The sequence below is a fragment of the Canis lupus genome, chromosome 21 (assembly GCF_048164855.1).
Source record: "Canis lupus baileyi chromosome 21, mCanLup2.hap1, whole genome shotgun sequence".
NCBI classification, from domain to species: domain Eukaryota; kingdom Metazoa; phylum Chordata; class Mammalia; order Carnivora; family Canidae; genus Canis; species Canis lupus.
This window is the reverse complement of record NC_132858.1, coordinates 23134166-23155354: the sequence shown is the minus strand read 5'-3', so window position 1 is coordinate 23155354 and position 21189 is coordinate 23134166. Positions and strand designations below refer to the sequence as shown.

General features: G+C 48.5%; 1 protein-coding gene across 3 annotated transcripts in view; it reads right to left on the bottom strand.

Annotated features, from left to right (window-relative positions):
• Positions 1 to 21189, bottom strand: part of EHF (ETS homologous factor) — a 42323-nt gene that overhangs the window by 10672 nt on the left and 10462 nt on the right. For 2 of the 3 annotated variants that reach the window (XM_072791103.1, XM_072791102.1), the window contains exons 2-6: positions 9968 to 10067; positions 5914 to 6159; positions 3568 to 3630; positions 748 to 816; positions 562 to 630 (exon numbers count right to left, since the gene is read on the bottom strand). In XM_072791103.1, coding sequence (XP_072647204.1) covers positions 562 to 630; positions 748 to 816; positions 3568 to 3630; positions 5914 to 6159; positions 9968 to 10064 — 544 coding nt within the window. In that variant the 5' untranslated portion in view covers positions 10065 to 10067. Of the gene's footprint in view, positions 1 to 561; positions 631 to 747; positions 817 to 3567; positions 3631 to 5913; positions 6160 to 8318; positions 8466 to 9967; positions 10068 to 21189 lie in introns of those variants that run through there. The other variant, XM_072791104.1, reaches the window with a different exon arrangement.

The window sequence follows — 21189 nt, the reverse complement described above, 5'->3', positions numbered from 1 at the left end:
AACTAACATGAACATACTTCATGAAGCACAGGTGGTCTGACTAATCAGAGAGTCCTAATGAACCATCAGGGTGAGGCTTAAAAGCTGATCTGTGATAACCAAGGTTCTAGAAAGTTCTGACAGCTACCCTACTACCCAGCAATCATCACTGCAGTTTCACTGATCTCTGAAGGCCAGTCTTAGGTATTCTTTCTCTAGAGTCAGACATAGCGTATTGAAAATTAAACATAGCCTTCTTCCCCCAAAAGTATACCCAAGTCTGAATAGTTCTATCAGATAATGTCCTAAGAGTAGGTTTTTGCTAAAAAAGAGTTTTTGTTGTCACTTGGTTTCACAGAAGACCAACACCTTTCCTAGAGGTTTCCTTGCCGGTCATCTTCAATGCACAAATATTAGCTCAAAAGCAGATCTTTTAAAAAACAGTTAACTCCATTTCTTTCCTAATCTTTTCACGAGAAAGGCTCTAACGGAGTGGAAACGTAGGGTGTTGTAATTCTCATCAATCCTCAGTCAGCACTTGCACGAGGCACGCTCAGCCCCTGATGTCAGGATGTCACTTACCCACAGGAAGGTGACCCGTGCTTGTCATGGAGATCTGGGCCCGGCAGAAAGTCTTGCTGTCCAACAAATCTGCAGCAATGAAATGATGAAGGACGTTAAGAGCCCCCTCCTTACACTATGACTCTGTGGTTGTTAGAAAACAGAAGAAGAATGTCCAGGGCCCTTAAGTGTTGGGGAGTTAGTTACCTACTGTGCTACCATAGTTGGTGTCATATAAGTAGTTCTCTTCTTTCCAGGTGTTCATGATGGAAGGGTCTACAAAAGATAGAAAACGGGAATGATCAGCAATCATCTTTCCCTGGGTGATGAGTTTGCATCTTCTGACTCACAGCTCATCAGAGAGGTGGGTGGTCCTCAGAGAGAAAGGTCAAGCTTCTGCCTCTACCACATGTTACTTTATAAGATTGTGAACTCATTTTTTCTCCCAGTGTCCTGTGGGAAATGGGTTTGGTTACGGCCCCCACCATGTACTCTACACCCATTGCCTCTTTAGGGAACTGAGGGAAGTTAACTGCAGTGAGACCTGTCCTAGACCAATGCTTTGGCTTCCAGGCAATTTTCCCAGGATGCACACAGTGGAGGGAGGAGGGAGGGGGAGCTCAGGAGCCTGGCATCACCTTGTGTTCTACTGTACAATCACCAGAATATTTTTATATTCGAAAAAGAAAGAAATTGTTAGTGACAAATAATTCCTAATTCATGAGCGTTGTCCTAGAAATATCTTCCTGGGAGCATTACGGTTTCTTTCAGGAAAGTCTAGTCAGTCTTATCATGGTTGTTTTCATGGCTGAAATTCCGAAGTCCCCCCTTCAGTCGGGGGACAGCCCCTACCCCTTCAGGAGTTCTCCAATTAACTTATGGGATGGACATAAAATTCTCAAAACAAAACAGAGGAGAAGGAGAAGAGAGTGTCACCAAATCAAGCAAACAACTTTTAAGAGTGGGGCCCCATTGCCTCATGTTGGACAAGAAGCCTGCACCCTCTCCCCCTCTCATCCCACTCCTGCAACATGCTGTGTAAGCATGTCTGACTCTTCAGATTCCAGATTCAAAGGAAACTCCCGTCCACCTACCCCAAATGAAGCCCAACTCCTACACAACCCCCATGTCTGGGCTGATCTCCAACAGAAGCATTTTCTTTCCTGGCCAAGAGCTCTGAGACCTGGCAGGAGCTCTCACCTCTCCCCACCAGGAACTTCCTGCTTTCCCCTCTTCACACATGGAAGCTGCCCTCAGCTCCCCTGCTGTCTGCATTCTGAATTTCAGGGTCAGGGTGGTAAGCCACTGGCTGAGTTACATTTTGTTTTTATAGCATAAATAGTATAAAACCTGACTCACTGGCTAAGTCCTCCTGTTTACGACATAGGGATTTAGCTGGTATTTTAACTAATAGCTACGTGTTTGGGCACCCCAAGCCCAATCTCATGGGGTTACACCCTCCCTCCTTGTTGGGTCACCTTGTACACCTGTTGTTGTCTCTGAAAACAAACTGAACCGAAAAGGTTTGGGGAGGGGGGGTGTTGGCCCCTCTATGAGCCTCTTCTCCCCTCCTCCTAGGGTGGACCTTCTTCTCCACCCCTTGGCTCAGCTTTTCTGAACTGGCGGCACAAGAATGTCTGGATGGCCAAGGAGGAATTACCAGGTTATTTGGGCCCTCTCCAATACCAGCTGGCTCCTTCAGTGGGACTATCTGTCAGGTCCCGGGGGAGCTGGGGGTGGAGCACCACCTCTGGGCCAAGTCCTGTGTCTGCCTCTAGGGCAATCAGGCCCAGGAACACAGGCCATCCGGAGAACCCAACCCCTGGCCTCTGCAGGGGGAAGGGCAAGCCTAGGAAAACCTAATTAACATGCTTAACAGCGATTGCTTTTTCTTTAATAATGGTGACCAGCCCCTTATAAAAGAGTAAATAACTGCATGGGGCCAATTTCAGCCCCTAGCAACTCACAATCACCCCGGGTCAAATTCTGTCCTTGGTGGCTGGCACGCAACCCACAGGGAGGCCTGTGGCAAACTCAGCCATCCCACGTGGCTCACAATCTCACTGATGGGGATGTGGGGAGTGACCCTGGAATGGTCACGGCCAGGGGATTCTAGGGGCTTGCATAGTTCTCCCCAGCCCAAGAGGTCATAGTCCAAAGGTCAATATGCAAGGAGCCCTGATGGGTGAGAGGCCCTGAGGTACATTTCTCCCCCCCACCCCTGCAAGTCCAACAGCCCCATAGAAGGTCCCCAGGGAGAAAGATTTGGGACAGAGGAAGGAGGGGTGATTGGACTGGGGACAAAGAACAAAAAATAAATGTAAATACTATGAAACTGCAGACCCTGCTCAGAGCCCAGAAGAGTGTCATTTGCCTAAAAGTGCACTTGAGGCAGGGCATGGGTTCTACAGCTGCTTTTGGATGTTCCCCCCCCACCCCCACCTCCAGCCCGCGGGAGCTAAGCAACTACAACAGCAAGTCTGTGGCTTCCTCCTTTTTGTGAAATGCACTCCCACCAAGGGGGGATGAAGGGAGGAGTCAGTGGACATTTCTCTTCTCCCCCCTTGCTTCTCCTAACTTGGCCCGGCCCAAGGCCAGGACTCCCTTGATGTGAGAAGGAGGCCCTCACTTGATGGGATGAGCACTGCGTGTTATTCTATATGTTGGCAAATTGAACACCAATAAAAAATAAATCTATAAAAAAAAAAGAGAGAGAGACAGAAGGAGGCCCTCCTCGAAATCTGCATTTTCCCCAGTTCCTGGACCCGAGCCCGGGTGATGCCCCAACCAGCAGTGGGAAACACAGAAGCACGGAGAGCTTCAGTCTAGATTAGAAATACTTGGCAGTCACTGGTCCCCAAGGCCAGGAACAAGACTCATGGCGGGGTGGCCCATCGGAGGCAGCCAGGGAAGAGCATCCCTTGCCTTCTTGCCGGAGGCCTGCTCCCACACTCTGCTCACTCCCTCCCAGCTGCCCTCCCCCGGGCTTTGCTACCAAGTTGGCTCCCTTTGTCTGCTGCTACTCACCACTTTGTTCCGTCTTGACAATGACGTTGTGCGTGGACTGGAACAGGTCGCTGCTGCACTGGCCTGTAGGGGACAGATTGGGAAGGTCAGAGCCAGCCCACAAGGAGCCCCAAAAGCTTAAACAGGAACACGGCTGGATTCTTGGAAGAGCTTCTGTGGGTTCCTGCCACTTGTCCACCTCTGTGTGCCTATGTGAGAGGGCTTCCTTCTCCGCATCTCCACACGCGAGCCTGGAGCCCCTGGCCCAGAAAGTCAGTAGGTACAGGGCATCTACATCCGATGGAATTATCTGGCCTGGTAGTAGGGGAGCCATCCAGGATGGTGGAAATAGAGCTGAGGCCGTCAGAAGGCCAGTTTTCCCACTCGTAGCCACAAGGCACTTTGTCTTTCTGGGTCTCGGCTTCCTCACCTGTAAACTTAGGGGATTGAACTAGATAAAGTCAGATAAATGGCCCCTAAGGCGCTTTCCCCTACTAAGATATGATACAAGATGAAACGGAAATATGGAAGAAAGAACCCATTTTAACCAGCTTGATTCTTCTTTGATCTTAAATGTAATCAAACCATTTTGATTAGATCCAATCTATGAGCTATGTCTGGATAAATGAAGTAATTCCCCTCTTTTTTATGCCTCGCAACTCCTCTCTCAGCTGTATATATATATATAATATATTTTATGTGTATAAAATACATATAAAAATGTAAAAACATATATACACACACATGTGGATGAGTTTAGTATGTTTTTTCCTCCCCAGACAGATTATAAATACATCAGGAGCAGAGGTCATACCTTTAACCTCTCTGACCTTCGGGTCTCTGATCTGTAAGATGGGTACAGTGTTTATTTTTTTTCATCAGGTCATTAAATGAATCAATTCACTTCGAGTGTCCAGTATAAATAAACACTCAGTGAATATAAGCTAATAGAATGTCCACAAAAAGGCAAACAGTGAAGCAAAGGAGAGAAATCTGCTCAGAGGCACCAACAGCATGTAGCAGGGCCAAAGAAGTGATGGAAGGTCAAAGACGGACAAAGGGGGCCACAGCCCCTTTGCTCTCGGCCTCCCAAGTCTCCCGGGCTCAGGCTTCAGTCAGGGTAAAGCTTTAGAGGAGTGGATCTAAGTGGAGGTAGGAAGGCCAACATATTTAAGTCTTCAAGCATAAGTCTGCGTCTCCTGAAGATTCCTGGGAGTTGTTTATAGAGCTTTGTTTGGGTCGCTCCTCATCAAAGAAAAGTGATCAACCACCCCTGTGAGGTGGATGGGAAGAAGGGAGTGCCCGGGAGCTGAATGAGGTCGTCCAACAAGGCCACCCCAGCTACCAGCTTCAGGGCCAGACCGTGGGTCCTCCTGGTGATGATGGAGCTGTCGGGGTCTGAAGCTGGTTCCTAGCCCTGGAACTCATGGTTCCCAAAGTTCCAGCTACCTGCCCCAACATAGGTTCTGCTAAGACAGACACGCTCGTTCTGACGTGGACAGGCCAGCTCACTACTCCTGTATAATACCACCGCCTTCCAAGGTGCCCTCAGTTCCCAGAAGAGCTCATTGCTTTTATCAGCATTGTCAGGAGAACCTTATGTCAGTGTCAGAGACGTTCTGCAGGATGGGCTGTCCGCCCTATTGCGTCTCACGTGCCAGGATGGACCATGTGCAAATAAACCATCACCGATGGGCAGCGTTTGAAGTGATAGCTTGCCTGTGTTCCAGGCGGGGCCTCAAGAGAGACACGTCTGGGGCTCTAGGGCACCTCTAATTCCAGGAATCCCTGCAGAAACATCCCATACATGTCCAGACCATTATTAGTTCTAACCCTTTCTCTCTCTCAATCTCTCTCTCTTTCTCTTTGTGTGTGTGTGTGTGTGTGTGTGTGTGTGTGTGTGTGTGTTGAACCTTTAAAGAACCTGTTGAGATATTGACAGCCTCCTCTTCCCCAAAACACACACAGACCTAACACTGCATCTTCTTACCACGTGTAGGTCCCATCTTAAGAACCTCGGTCTAGAAGTTTATAGAAAAGAATAAGCCCCCGTGAAGATCTTAACAAGCCAGTGGCTGGGGATCAGGCTATTAAAACCCATTTGCAGGGAGAGGGAGGAAAGGTTTTCTGAGAGCAAGTCTCCTGTCAAGACCCAGCTAGCCTCCATCTCCTTAAAAAATAACCCTAAGGAGAAATGAAATTACTTTGGGTTTCTGTGGGATTGGACACACCTGGACCCCTAGACTTGTGCCCGTCCTCTCGTCCCCCTTCTCCTTCCCTCCCTCGGGAACCAGTAATTTGGAGGTGAGACCATCCTCTGACGTCCCTGACAAGGAGCCTCCTCGAGGGGGAGGCCGAGATAGTCACCGTTCCACTTGAGGTGCTGCAGGTTGCTGTAGAGGAGCTGCCCTGCCGTCCCCGCCGCCCGGGTGAACTCCTGCAAACTCATGCTGCAGAGGTGCTCGCCGTTGACATCGAACTCCTGGAAAGGGATGCAGCTGGCATCCAGCTGGTTGGTGTCCAGGAGGTGCTGGAGCCACTCCCACACCTGGTACTTGGTCCAGTACTGAGGATGGATTTCATGCCACTGGCCTCCGAAGAACCCGCTGGAGACTGCAACATAGGAGGTGGTCCCGTGAGTGACCCATGGTTCTTCTGGAACATACCCTCAGACGTGGGCCGCCCTGCTGCTGCCAATGACAGCGGCTGGGAGTCAAGGTGCTGGTGGGAGCATGGGACAGGCTCTAGGGAGGAGGCTCTCAGAAACGGGGTCCTTCTCCCCAAACTTTAGCCTCCCTGCATCATGACGTCCTCCCTGGTACAGTACTTAGCCTCGGTGCTTCACGGGGACACAGGCCTGGAATGCTCTGAGATCATGAGCTCACCCCCTGCAAAGCACCATGCAAGCTAATGCGTCGCTATAGTTTCAGCAACGTATTAGCCTGTTGTCCACACCGACACGGTTCCCTTCCTCTCTTTTCTCTCTCCCATTTTTAACTCTCTCTTACACACATGCACACACACACACACACACACACACATACATCATCTGAAATTCAGACCATTCTCAACAAAAAATGAGGCTTGAGAGTAAGATTCCTTTTCTCTATGATGCCTTTGCTTCTCACCAGAGGGGCCTGGATTAGCCACCTGCTAACTGTGCGGCTCTAGCCCAGCCCCACAATGGTTATTCCAGCCACTGCGACGTCACTTCCCTACTCAGCTACCTTCAGGAGCTTCCCCTTTATTCACCAAAATTAGATGCAAAATGGCCAAGCCAAGCTTTGAGGCTCTTCAGTGACTATTCTTCAAGTGACCTACCAACTTCTGCCTTTTTCCTCCGGTGTTCTTTCAGCCTGGTTTGTATCCTGCCAATCACTCCCTGTTGAATACTTACCAGCCTGCAGACTCTGGCCTCCCCATAAAGCCATCACAGACCCCCACCCCTCCCCTGATGTCCCCGGAATCTCTAACGGTTGTGCTTAGTTATTTCTTCTAATGGCTTTTGTCGTGTTCTGCTTTTCTTTACACATCTCTAGGTTTTGTCTTACTCTCCTTTGTAAATTGTACACTCAAGGTCATGGACTCTATCTTAGTCATCTTTGCATCTCCTACAAAAACTACCTCAGAGACTATGCCGTCGTCGTTGCTCTCTCACTAGTTCTCTGTTGGAATTTATTGCTGAAGGAGAGATACTGTAGAAATCTAGAAGAGTTTGTGGTGCCCTCACAAGATGGTTGTATTAAATACCAGTGAAGCAATCGAGTTCATCCAAGCCAATAAATAGTGCTGGACTGGGTATGAGCTAAACTTGTACCTATGTGACTCTCCTGTGCTCACTTAAGAGAACATCACAAAGTCAGCCCAGAAGTCCTGGGAGGGGAGGGAGAAGAGAGAGCCATCCTCTGGGGACATGGTAACAGGGCTGAGACCTTCCAGTCCCCTTGAAAACAGAGGTCAAAGGGAAGTGCTTTCATCCAGGAAAGATGGGGGGCAAGGAATGAGGGGAAGACACTACTGTAGCTCACCAAGCTGAAGCGGAGGAAATCGAATTGAACAATGACATAGAGATACTCCCACAAACTGAATGATGGACCAACAGGGGAAAACATAGTACAAGAAAACTGTCCCTGAAAAAAAAAAAAAAAAAAAAAGAAAGAAAACTGTCCCTGAATCCTTTCTTCAAAGGCCTGCTAGATCAGTACTTCTCAAATTCTACTGCGATTGTCAATCACCAGGGAATGTTGTTCAAATGCAGATTCAAATTCCATACATCTGGGGTGAGGCCTGAGTTTCTGCATTCCTAACAAGCTTCTACATGACAGTGATGATGATGATGATAATGATGATGATGATGATGATGGTCCATGGATACAGGTTGAAGGGCCGGGAGCTAGAGAGCTCTAAAGTTCTGATTCCTATAACGGCCATTACCTACCTGGCCTCAACACCCCAGAGCAGCTGAAGGGGGAATGTTTCCAACCCAACCCCACTTGTAGCTCACCCCCTCTGAATCCACCCCCCTGCTTCCAGACCTCAGGAGCGCTAACATCAGGGGATGGAGGTCATTAGGCACAAAGATGGGTCACACCTACCAGTCTCAGTTTGTGCTTCATTCCTCACACAGCATGGCCAGACAAAAGCAGCCCTAAACCCTCTGCTTGGGCCCTGGAGGGAAAGCCAGTTGTGGTGGGAAACAGGGGCGAGGATTGGAACAATCTAGTCCCAAAATTTAATCACATAGAAATATTCCCAAATATACAAACACGCACCTTAGACAGATATTTCCATGTCCCTCTCATTTTTTGGTGTCTCACAAAAATAGCTGTTTAAGGATAGGATGTATTTTTGTGGCTCCCTGGGGCTTTGGTCTTTTTTTTCCAAAATAATTACACTGCTATGACAGTATAGCTCTGAGTCTGCAAATAAGAAATAATAACTCTCAATAACCCAACAACAAGCCTTTCTATTTTCTTTCCCAGCTTCACATGATCCAGAATAAAGGACAGCTCCTGATAATCGTATCCTGTTAGAGCTTGGGCAAACCAGAGGATTTCGTCTAAAGTTGACTGGAGGATTCTTTCCACCTGCCAAGGGGACTCCTCAGATTGCTGAAGTTTTAGGAGAAGATGTGAAAATCCTGTGAGTTCAGCTATTGTCTGTTAATCAACTGACCTCCCTCACCCCGTCAATCATGGCCAGGAGCTGGGCCTTCTTTGGGGCCTCTGTAAGTTAAGATGTGAAAGGGGCGCCCAGATTCTCCTTGCTGCTAAAACCCACTGCCCCAGTTTTCTCCAGAGCACGCAGGAGGAACACAGCCTTGATCTAGGGATACCAAAGGCTTTCCAGTCTCCAGGAACTTCCTACCCTATTTGGAATGTTCCTTTGAGGTCCTCACAAGGAAGCTGAGGCTTGCAACGGAAAATGTCACTGCCCAGAAGGGATGGCAGTTTTGCGGACAGGTGAGCAAGTAAGGGAAGGTCACCTGACCACACTTCCCAACCCTGTTTGACTGGGGTTCCCAATCGAAAGGGGGTGGAGCTGCACTTGCTCATTGGAAAATGCAACCCTTCCATTACCCTCCGGCCCCTGCTTTGCAGACTCTGCTTACCGACGGGCCATTTTCATTTCATTTCAGGGCCCTTTGCAAGCAGATTAGCTGCAAGTATGGGGCGGGAGAAGGCCAAGGGCTTCTTTGACCCACTGCCCTCTGATGCACAGCCGTCTGCCTGGACCTGACACCTTCACGGGGGAGTATGGGGCCTGATTTGTCAACATCTGGATTCCGTGTCCTTCTACAGTACACCCTGGGCTCCATCTCCAAACCCCGCCCCCCGTAAGCCCCAGCGGCAGGCCCTCCCTCTCTAATGGAGTGGCTCCAAATCAAAGCACCAAAGGGAGTCTTGGGGGCTCCTGACAAATCTCTCCCTTTTACAAAGAGAGGTCACTGGAAGATGAAACAGAAAGCATAAGCTGCTCTATCCCCATCTTCCTTAAGAAGGAAGCCAAGGAGCTAAGTTCCATGCGTCTGCACAGCACACATGTGCACACAAGCGCATGTGCACGTGCACTCACACAGACACACACCTTTCTCTGCCATCCTATCCTGATATACCAGCCAAATACTGTTAAGAGCATCAGCAGGTGGCCTTGCCTTTGGGCAGAACTTCCACCACCGTCTCTGCCAGGCTGCCTTGAGTATTGGGAGGAAAAAATGGAATATCTCGAACAGGCTTCTGTCCCGAGCCCCAAAGAACCCTTCGGGACCTCCAGCATGAAGCGTTGCCCATTTCCCCTCGTCCCCCCACCCCTGCTGAATAAAACCTGTATTTTTCAAACATCAAGTTGGAAAACCTAATTAAAGCGGGGGGGGGGGGGGAGCTCCAGGGGGAGTGACACTGACCCCTCTTGGTCCCCTTACCACTGCACGTGGAGTAGCCGTCTGTCCAGGCTGGCTGCTGGTGAAGGAGGTTGTTGCTGGGGTTGAGATTCATTACACCGCTTCCTTCCAGAATCATGATCTGTAAGGGGATCAAAGAGTTCGTTCAGTCAGCGCCTTCTGGACAAACGTCACTGGAGACCACAGATCATAAAGTTAGTTCGGGAAGAAGAAGAAGAAGGAAAAGAAAAAGAAGAAGAAAAAAATAATAATTTGTCCTTCCATCCATCGCCTCCAAAGCATGTTACCACAGCCCTTTCAGTAAAAGCAAAACTCACTGGCAATTAAAAATTTCCAGTTTCAACTTTCATATGCATGAGGCAAGTTTTTACAGCCACCCATTCATAAATGAATAATCTCTGATCAGGAATGAAGCAGGAGGAAAATGCAATACCTGCTCACAGGGCGAGTCTGGCCAGCAGCCACGATTTTTTTTTCTTTTCTTTCTTTTTCTTTTCTTTTCTTTTCTTTTCTTTTCTTTTCTTTTCTTTTCTTTTCTTTCTTTTTTTTTTTTTTTTACAAAAGTGAAAATGCCAAAGAGATTTTGCATAAAGTGGAATTGTAATCAATAAAGATCCAGGCGGGAAGCGGCTGGCCGGGCCCCTGGGCAGGAGCTCGGATCTGAAGTCCGGTGTTGGCGGGGCGGGCATCAGCGGCCCTGCTCTCAGCCACTGCCAGGCTCCGCGTCCACAGCTCGGCTGGCAGGCCTGTGTCCCCAGCGCCCCTCCAGTATTTAGCTCCCTGATAACATCAGGAACCAGTCGGGATCCCTGATGAGACACTGCCCCTCTCTTTCCTTCCTGGTGAAAATTCTGATGAGCTTTCTCTGTCTGATCAGAGCCCTGGAGACTCCCATGGGAGTGGAAGCCCACCCGGGAGGGACTCCTTGTCTCAGTAAAAAGCACAGGGGAAGAAGAGCCTTTCTCACCAGGGACTGTTTGGATGTTTGTAAATGCATAAAAATGTTGCACTTTAGAAATATTGACCTCATCCTCCAGCGTTTATGTGTGCCCTACCCTGAAGCCAGACACCCTCCTCCTTTCCCACTCGAGCCCTACAAGTCTGTTCAATCATTCAAAAGAAGAGTGACCTGTTTCTAGAAGGTGACTGAGTGTTACCCAGGGCCTGAAAAGATAACTTGCTCTTTCTACTTTTTAAGTACTTCTTTTTTATATATAAGATCCCATTTATTTATTCATGAGACACAGAGAGAAAGGCAGGGACACAGGCAGAGGGAGAAGCAGGCTTCCTGTAGGGAGCCCGATGTGGGACTCGATCCCAGGACCCCGGGATCACGGCCTGAGCTAAAGGCAGACCCTCAACCGCTGAGCCACCCAGGCGCCCTAACTTGCTCTTTCTAAAATGTTGGGGTGGGGAGAGGAGGGAGCCTTATAGCAGCAGCTCATGGCAATTTTTCTGCCTGTTTGGGGGAAATCTTGCATCCTTGGGTGTCACCAAGGTCCCCAGGCTTGAAACTGCTCAAGCAGAGTAGTTCCAGCCCTCCAAGGCCCTTCCTCTAACGCAGCTCCTACCTCTCTGGTTCTAGGTGGGGCTTCAGAGGCAAGAAGAGGTATAGAAATTCATTCCTGTATTGATTTATTCAACAAAGATGTACCAGCCCTACCATGCGCTGGGTACATGTTCCAAGGACCCGGGACAGAGCAGTGACTAGGAATCAAGTGAGGCCAAACAGGAACATTTGTGATGATTATTAACATTGTCATGGTTGTTTGGCAAATAATTAGGCCTGAATCCAGCCCAAGTAGAAGATGGAGAAGGGACCATAGGACCACAGCAGGCCACGAGCCGGGAAGAGCGCGGAGCTGGGTTCTGTGTAATGGCACCATGTACGTGAGCCTCAAAGCCAGGCTTGATTCCAAGCTCTACCCCTTACCAGCTAGTTAGTTAACTCAGACAAGTCATTAACCTGTGTCCTCATATGCAGAATGCAAATCACCACACCTACTGTGTGCGTTGGTTGGAGATGAAATGAGTCTCTACACCTGGAGCGCTCGGTGCAAAGTAAGGCACGGCTATATGGCAGGTGTTATGATGAGGAGAGTCACTCCCCCACCATCTGGTCACCCCAACCAGAAACAACCTTGGGCCTCAGTTTCCCCATACGAAAATTTAAAGAAGGTGACTACGCCGATTCTTAAATTCCCAACCAGAAACCTTTTTGCTTCTCACTCTCAGAGAAGGAAAACCAACCCAAGCCAAACCTTCCTCCTCTTTTTCCCACTGAGCTTTCTAAAACAGTCGCCTTCAGCTGAGAAATCCAATGGGGGACTCCAGGGCAAAAAAAAAAAAAAACAAAAATAAAAAAAAACAAACCCTGCAGGTCCCCAGAGGGGTGGCTGGGGGAGGGAAGGGGCATGGCCCCGTCTCCTGTTTGCTCAAGGCTGGGCTTGTTCCTCGCCAGCATTTGCTCAACCACAAGCAGTAGAAAGGTTACTGTTTAACCCTGAAAGAGCTGAAGCTCAGGGCCCAGCCCAGCTGCACCGAGGAGGGAGGAGGGTGGAGGGATGGGGGCCCTTCAGCCTGGGGTTGGGGGGTGGGGATGGCTTCCCTGAAATGCTTTCAGAATGATTTGCCTGCAGGGCTGTTTCCAAGTGGCCATTCAGTGGGAGCAAGACCTGCCCTGGGCCAACCACCCGCTACTCCTCAGCCAGTTGGCGGTTTCTGTTCCCCACTTCCCACAAATCTAGAAGGCAGGTGGATGTGAGGGCTAGGCGCCCTGGCTTTGGATTTGGGGAGAGGTGGGCTCAGATCCGAGGCCCCCCGCTTGTCGTGCATGACGTTGAGCAAATTCTAAGCCCAAAATTTTCTGATCCTCACTTTCCCCAGCTATAAAATGAGAACAACCCCAAACTCAAAGGGCTGAGGGAAGCAAATGAGGTCGTGCTTGTGGAAAGCTTGGCTTGTAACAACAAGGAATTCAATAAATGTCGCAGGACCACACAGGCCAGTTCTCTGTGACCCAACGCCCACAAGCCCCCTCCCTGGGGGCAGGTGTCTCTTCTCTCCGGGATCCCCTGAAGGCATCCAGAACGCTCTCAACCCCCCAGAGAAAGCCTTTAGGACCAGGAGGAGGCCACAGCGGGGCCCCATCACTACCTGCCCCCTCCCCGAGAGGCTGGCCAGTGCTCCCCAGCCCTGCTGGCACCCCCTTTGCTAGGGAAAGCAGCCAGCACAGCGAGGGGCCCTTTTTTACAGGGCACCGTAAATGGTTACTACTCATAAAAGAGTTTATGTGTCTTAACCCTTACTGAGTCAGAGTTCACTTGAGCTCACCCAGGCTTGTGAGAAAGAAGGTCAGCGTCTCCACCGTCTCCACCGCCGGTGCCCCAGAGGCGGGCCCAGGAGGCCCGGGGGGCTAGTGTAGCTGCAAGCCTCCCCCCCAGGCCCTACTCCCTCCGAGGCCCAGTTCCTCAGGTGGAAAATGAGGACATTTGCCCCCCACCGACAGCCTCCCAAGAGTCTTGAGGACATCAAATGAGATAATAGATAATAAATGTGCCTTGAGAATTGTAAAAAAGCATTATTAGAAGCAACTCACCCACACTCCCATATACACTAATGTAGACTTTCTACGGCACAGAGTGATTACTTTATGGGGTTTAAAAAGCAATCCTTTTAATTACAAAGTTGGGGGATTTTTTTAATGCTCCCCTCAAGCTTCCCAGTTTACCCGCAGCATAGTTTTTATTGTTTGTTTAAGAAAAGGTATCGCGTAGATACAGGCAGAGACTTTGGAACCTTTGAGGTCTGGGTTAGAATCCAGACTCCCCGTCTATAAGCCATGTGACCTTGAGCATGATACCTTTCCAAATTCAGTTTTCTTTTTTTTTTTTTTTAAGATTTTTTTTATTTATTCATGAGAGACACACAGAGAGAGGCAGAGACACAGGCAGAGGGAGAAGCAGGCTCCATGCGGGGAGCCTGACGCAGGACTCGGTCCCAGGACTCCAGATCATGCCCTGAACCAAAGGCAGACGCTCAACCACTGAGCCACCCAGGCGTCCCTCAAGCTCAGTTTCTTCTCTGGCCTTAGAGGGGCATGAGGGGAGTGACGATGCCCTGCTTTGAAGGATGAATGATCTAATGGCCTTGAAGATGTCTAGTCCAGAGGGGCACACATGCCCTCAAATTAGAAATCAGTTTCTTCCCCTTTCTTTAAACACCGCTTCTAAAGGTGTTGTCCAACATGGTTAAGTTCTTCCAACTAAGAGCCTGAATAGGAATGATTCCACCTTTCAAGTCAAAAGCAAGCAAAGAAAAGAACCCCCCCCGCCCCCCCCCCCCCCCCCCCCCCCCGGTTCTCCTCAGCCACCCGTGTTGGGGGTGAGAAGCAGACTTTCTCAGCGTCTGCGTGACTGCCTTCCTGGGCTGGGAGGGCTCTGTGGCCGTCAGGTGCATTGCAGGATGTTAGCTGCATCCCTGGGCTCAGGCCACCATGTGCCAGACACATCCCCCTCCAGCCCCCTCCTCACCCCCCACATGTCCCCTGGGGCCAAATCACCCCCAGTTGAGAACACTGGTTAAAAGGGAGCCCGTGGAGGCCGCAGCCCAGGCTTTGATCATGCTGGCGTGGTGACCTTGGGCTGTCCGCTAGCTTTTCTGAGCTGTTGTGTCCTCTCCTGGGAAACAGGCATGGCCTTAGTACCTACCACAGAGGTTTGCTAGAGGATTTAAAAAAGATAAGGGGCGGGGATCCCTGGGTGGTGCAGCGGTTTGGCGCCTGCCTTTGGCCCAGGGCGCGATCCTGGAGACCCGGGATCGAGTCCCACATCGGGCTCCCGGTGCACGGAGCCTGCTTCTCCTCTGCCTATGTCTCTGCCTCTCTCTCTCTCTCTCTCTCTCTCTGTGACTATCATAAATAAATAAAAATTAAAAAAAAAAAAAAGATAAGGGGCTTTAAAGCCCCCAGTGCAGTGCTTGCTACAGAGAAAGAGTAATTGCCTTAGAAGTGGAGGCGAAGAAAATACATGGGGAATCCAGGCACCTTTGTCTAGTCCTAGGTGCTGCGTGTCCCGGGAACACAACATCAGTTGTGACTTGGGCTGTTACAAACTGCACACACAAACACACACACACACACACACACAATCTGTGCATTTTATTTCAAATCCAAAGTAAAATGCAATGTGCATTATCCAGAAGGTTTTTTTCACCTGCATTCTCTTATCCCTCCCTCCATGGGCAGCAACAGTCAGAGAGAATGGTATTTGACTGCACCCCCAGGGACTGAGCCGACTTCCTCATTCACCCAGGACATCACCCTGGATAGGTGATGCATAGCAGTTTCTTTCTTTCACTCTCTTTCTTTCTTTCTTTCCTGTTTTTTAAAGATTTTTTTTCAATAATCTCTACACCCAACACGGGGCTCAAACTCACAACCCCAAGACCAAGAATCGCATGCTCTTCCAACTGAGCCAGCCGGGCATCCCCTAGCCACTCGGTGGTTTCTAAGACTGACACTTCTGGAGATAGGAGTTGTTCTATATTTGAAGAGGAGGAGCTGTGCGCGCTGCCCAGTAGACCGTACAGATGCATGCCTCATGCTAGGCTCCCAGTCAGGACCTATTTGACCTGAGGCACCAATTCCCCTACGAATGATGAGCCACTACAGTTTGGCCAATCTGCAATGCAGTTTTACAGAGACAGCACCTGCAAGGTGCTGGAGTGGCCACAGTCTGGATTCTGGGGGGCGAGACAGACCACTTTCTGCTCCCCATTTTGTTAATGGGAAGCTGATGGTAAAACACAAACCACCACAGTGCCCCAGTTCCTAAGGATTTAGACCATTTCTGCGCCACTCACACAGAGACAAGCCACTCTCCTTGTGGCCAGTCCTCCTCCAGACTTCCATCAAGGGCTAAGTTCCCATCTAGCTTGACCGCCATGCATAGGGTAGGGCAGGGGGCGGGGAAGGGGGGTAGCCAACGGGTTAACAGGGTGACGATGGAACACTTGGCCTAAAGTTTAAGAGTCTCACATTTTGGCGGCTGCTCAGAGACACACATGGGAGACGGTGGGGCCTAGCCACAGAGACTGAATCTCTCGTATATATTCAAGGTGTGAGGAGCACCAGACCTAGCTTCTCATTGCTCCACATCTCGAGAGTGGCTCTTAGGAGGAAGAGCTCATGCCTCAGATGCTAAGGGTTGAAATCTTGATTCTGAACCTTGGCAGGCTGTGTTGACCTCAGGAAAGCACTATTTTCTCTAAAGCCTCAGTTTCTCCGTCTGACAAAAAGTGGGGGGAAATAGAGCTAATGTGTGAGTAAAGTGAAGACGTTTGTAAAGTTCTCACGTATTAGCTCGGACACGGTGAGTGCCCCCCACATGTCAGCTCTAAAGTCTGTCCCCGAGTCTCTCTTTCAACTGTGTTCGTTGGCTTCAAGGACACTCTTGGGGTCAGGGTAGACCCTTCAGAGGCAGGACAGTATAATGCTTGGGAGCTCCGGGCTCTAGAATCAGGCAAACATGGTTCACATCCTGGCTTTGCCAATTTACAGATGGGGCAAGGTTGGACAAGTTATTCAGTTTCTCTGGGCCCTAATTTTCTCATTTATAAACTGGGGATGATATGAAAAGGGTTGTTGAAAGACAAAATGAGACGATGCCTGTAAAATCCTTGGAAAAGTGTTCCATACATAGTGAGTACTTGGTGAATATTAGCTGCTTTTTTTATCATTATCATTATTATTATTATTATTATTTATTGTGTTATTACTAGGATTTTATTAAATCTCTGAGGACAAAATTGACAGCCGAGTTCATTTCAAGCAAGGCCTGGAACTTCTACTATCTATACAACACTTTGCAATTCTGGCTTTGGCTGGCACAGTCACGTCCAGGCGGGACCGCCCGCCTCCCCACCTCCCATTCCGGGGCTGCTGTGTGGAGATGCTATGAGGCTGAGCTGTGAACCGCACCTCTTGGCCCCTGCTCACAGAAGCCGTCCTGTGCTCCTCAGGACACTGTGTCCACTCAGGGACTAAAAGCCATCCTTCCTCCCTGCAGATACACCATGCTTGGGGCTGCCAGGAGCAGTGGGAGGGCACAGCCCCACAGGCTCTGCATTCCTGCCTCAGCCTTGCACTTTTCACACGGTTTGCAGGTGCAAAGGGAAGCAGCACATCTGAAATGGGAGCTCCTGGAAGAGGGTGGCCAGAGAGAGTCTCTATCCTACGAAGTCCCTTTGCACAAGGAACGCCCAATTACTGCAACACTGGGATTTGAGCTTGCAGGGACAGAAAAGCAATGGGAAGGAGGCACCACTGTGACTCTGGCAGGGAGCTGACACCATGCACCATGCACCCCCAGAACCCAGAACGTTTGCCCAGGCTCAAGGCCCTCGACAAGACCAAGGATTCCTCAGTTGCCCTCTCTTCTTAATCATAAAGAGAAAAATCTGCCAGCATTGACAAACACAACGCAGCTTGGCTCTGAGGGGAGGTATGTCTTCGGCTCTGTGGTGGTGCTACCGAGACCTAGGACTGAACACCATAAAAACAAACAAACGAGCAGATAAATAATAACTATACTATATGGTAGCTAGGGCTTATTGAACACTTAAAGTGTGTGAGCTCTGGGCCGGTATCTTCAATGCATTATCTCAGGCAATACGCACAATAGCTCTGTAAGGCATGATGTCATTTATCAGATGGCCTGTCTAAGGCTCAGAGAGGTCAGGTAACTTGTTCAACATCACACAGCTCAACAAGAATTGAATTCTTAGCTAGAAGAGAGCTAGCAACACACCCTGGGAACTGAGCCACTTTCTACAGAGAGGAGGGCGCTTTGCCAGAGAACAAAGTTGCCTTCAACCCATCCTCACCACCGTCCCCTTTCCATACACAGTCACATCTGGGGCCTTGCACCTTTCTCAGGCTTCTCCAAGATTATAAAACTCTCTGGTTCATTCCGTCACCCAGGGACCCCGATTGAGCCCCTCTTCCCTCTTTGTCAGATCAACCCGAAGCCATGCCTCTTGGCAGTATATCAGAGGGATCCTTTAGAACGAAAGAATAGAAAGCTGCCTTCATTTTGCCACTTCATAGTATGCTCAGGGAGGAATGTGTTAGTGGCTTAAAAGCTGAGCCATGATACTTCTTCAGCCATTAAAACAGACCTATGCATATATACATATATGCACACAAATACATGTGTACGGACATGTATGCCATACATACATACATATGTGATATAAATACTTTACCTAAGACTCAATAAAAGTATTTTTATTTTATATTTTGGACATAAACTGGCCCATAATTATTTTCTTCCTCTACATTAGAGCTCAGGACAGAAAGCTGGTTTTCGCTGTGAGGGTAAGAACACACCAGGAGCAAGAGAGCAAGGCTTGGCCTGAGTTTCCTGTCCCCAGCCCCAGAGGACTGAGAGTCAAAGTCACGGTCTGCCCTCATCCTAACAGCTTTATTCGGTCAACCACATCATCCCTGAACTGCCACAGAATTGGCTGCCTTGTGGGTATTTTTACTCCTCAAGCCAGAGGAGCAATTAGGCATTTTAAATAATTACTTCTGTGATGACAGTGATATCCAGACCATTCTCAGTCCTTAATCAAAGTTACCAGCAGGTGAATTCACAGCATTTGCCCTAAGGATATTGCAATAGCTTCCTGACTTCCTATTTCAATCTGACTGTCATTTCAAAAAAAAAAAAAAAAAAAAAAGTACTCCCAAAGAGGAGAAAAGAAAATCCATATAGATGTGAAATTTAACTGAATGTAAGGCGGGCAATAATTTGTGTTTTCCAAATGAATCAAAATGTGAATCAAGCTTGGGGAATGTATTTGATCCTCTCGGGATTACATCACAGGTAATTTCATACCCTCATAATGTGTTTTGAAATAGACATTTCATGTTCCCAGGGGCAACATCTGAAGTATTATTCCTGGGCTTTCAAGCGTTTTCATGAGTGATGATGCAGTGTTGGGAAGCCAAGTGTTGATCCATTATAGATACACTTTACTGACTGTAAGCCATTTGGAAATATACATATTATGCTGATCTTTATCATTCTTGGTGCCAGACCCAGACAAGATGCAGATACTGGCAGAGGACAGGCACCAAAGTTGATCAAAAGACTAGATTGCCTTACATGACCTCCAGGGCCCTTATCAGTCCCTTTCAGATGTGACAAACTAAGAATAGGACAAGCTTTGACTCTTAAAAGGTCATACAGCTATTTGAAACTCACCTACCAAAAATGCACATTCATCCATACATTGCTTTGCATATATTTTGTGGGTGCCAGGCCCTCTGAAGACCATCTCTAAAGACCATTGACACCTACAGATCTATGGACACCATGGATCTTTAAGAAATCTCTCTGACACTCACGTTGGATTGAAATTTAAAGAAAACTTTGTAGTAGAGTCAGGGTTAGGAGACATAAGTTTATTCAGACCTATGACAGAAAGCCTCAGAGATTTTATTCTTGTCCTCTTCCTTAGCATGGGTGTTGCCCTATTCCCCTATCCTCCTCTATGGTGACACCAGGAAGAGCCCCATTGTCCCTCTCCATTGACAGCTGAAGTAGGAACCTGGCTGCATCCCACAGGGCCATTCTGGACCTCTGTTTGGCAATACAGTGACAAATTCACCATTTTCCCCACATCAGTGTCTGTCTCCCTGCTAATCCCCTTTCTCTTTTCTAAAACCAAATAATCCTAAAATAGAGAGGAAGTGAATAGTGGAAGAAAAAGAGGCCTCACTTCCTATTACAACCATAGGGCTCTGTAGGTCTTTGGAAAGGCACCGGTGTGGAGGCTGGCACATAAGGGACTACTCCTAGGGTGCTTATTTTCCAACCAAGCTGAAGAAGCCATACAGGTGCTTCTCAAAGTTCAATCTATAGACTACCTGTATCATCATCATCACCTGGAGGGGTTAAACTTCAAGTTTTCTGGGGTCCCACCCCAAACCTGTGAACCAGAATCTTCATTTTAAAGAACTTCCCTTAACCAACCCTTAAGCACTCTCATGGTTGAGAGCTTTACCTACTTGCCTTCCCTTGGTTTTCAAACTAAGATAACTGACTCCAAGAGATATTAACTTTGAAGGAAACATCTATGAATGGAAATCCTTATAAAGTCAAAGACAACACATTCAATCCAGAGAACTCAAGCTCCAAACCGTCTGTGGAGACTGTCACCAAATTATTTATCAACTTGAAATAAAGCAGTTCCTACTGCTCAGTACCACCAAATTGTGAAATTCAACAATGCTCAACTGCTCACAAGTATGAGTCTCTGAATGCTGAACAAACAAATCTGGCCTCAGAACACAGCATTTGCCAAGGATTTTTACGACAATCCCTTCCATCCAGAGAATCTCGTGGCTGGCTGAGTCACCCCTTACCCAATCCCACCCCCATCTTAAGCCTTCAAAAGATGACTTAACCACCCCAGATTTTAAGCCACATACTCAAGAAAATTGATGTCTTAGCCTTCAGTGGAGAGAAATGGTCATCAAGAAGTGCTTGTCTTGCTAATATAAATATTTATTCATCCTCTCCAGTTAACATATATTTATTGAATGTGTACTAGAGCTGGGCACTCTGTTAGGTGCTGGGGACACAATGATGAACGCAACACAGATGCTGCCCTGCCCTGATGGACTATTCAGCAAAGACACAGCTTCCAAAACAACGATAGCTCTTTCCAGAGTCGTCTGAGCTCATTCCCCATCTCCTGTTGGGGATTTAGTGAAGCCAGTGCAGAGGGAGCCAGGCAGCCTGTTGGCCTTTGGAAACAACCAATCTTGGAAAGAACTGTGACTATGTTTGAAAGCAGGACCTATCCCCTTCTGCCCGGCAACCCCATGCTCTTGCCTTCACAGAAAACCCTTACTAAGACATCGAGTTGGCAGACAGGATAATGCCCCCGAGTTTCACAAAGCAACCTCAGCCAAAACCAATCTCCACTCAGGACAGAATAAAGTAGTAAGTTGTCTGGATGGTTGATTGTCTCTCCCTGAGACAATGGCGTGTTTATGTGTGGGAGGGTGAGGAGCAGGTTGTTAACATAAAACCCACCGTAAACAGAGCTGTTAATTCAGTTGCTGGCAGGGTCTTCTGTTATCTTCTGAATACCTCCCAGAGGGTATAAGCCCTACCTTTTCATTTGAGTTGGCAGCAGAGTTATTTTTTTGCACCTGTTGCTCTGCTCCA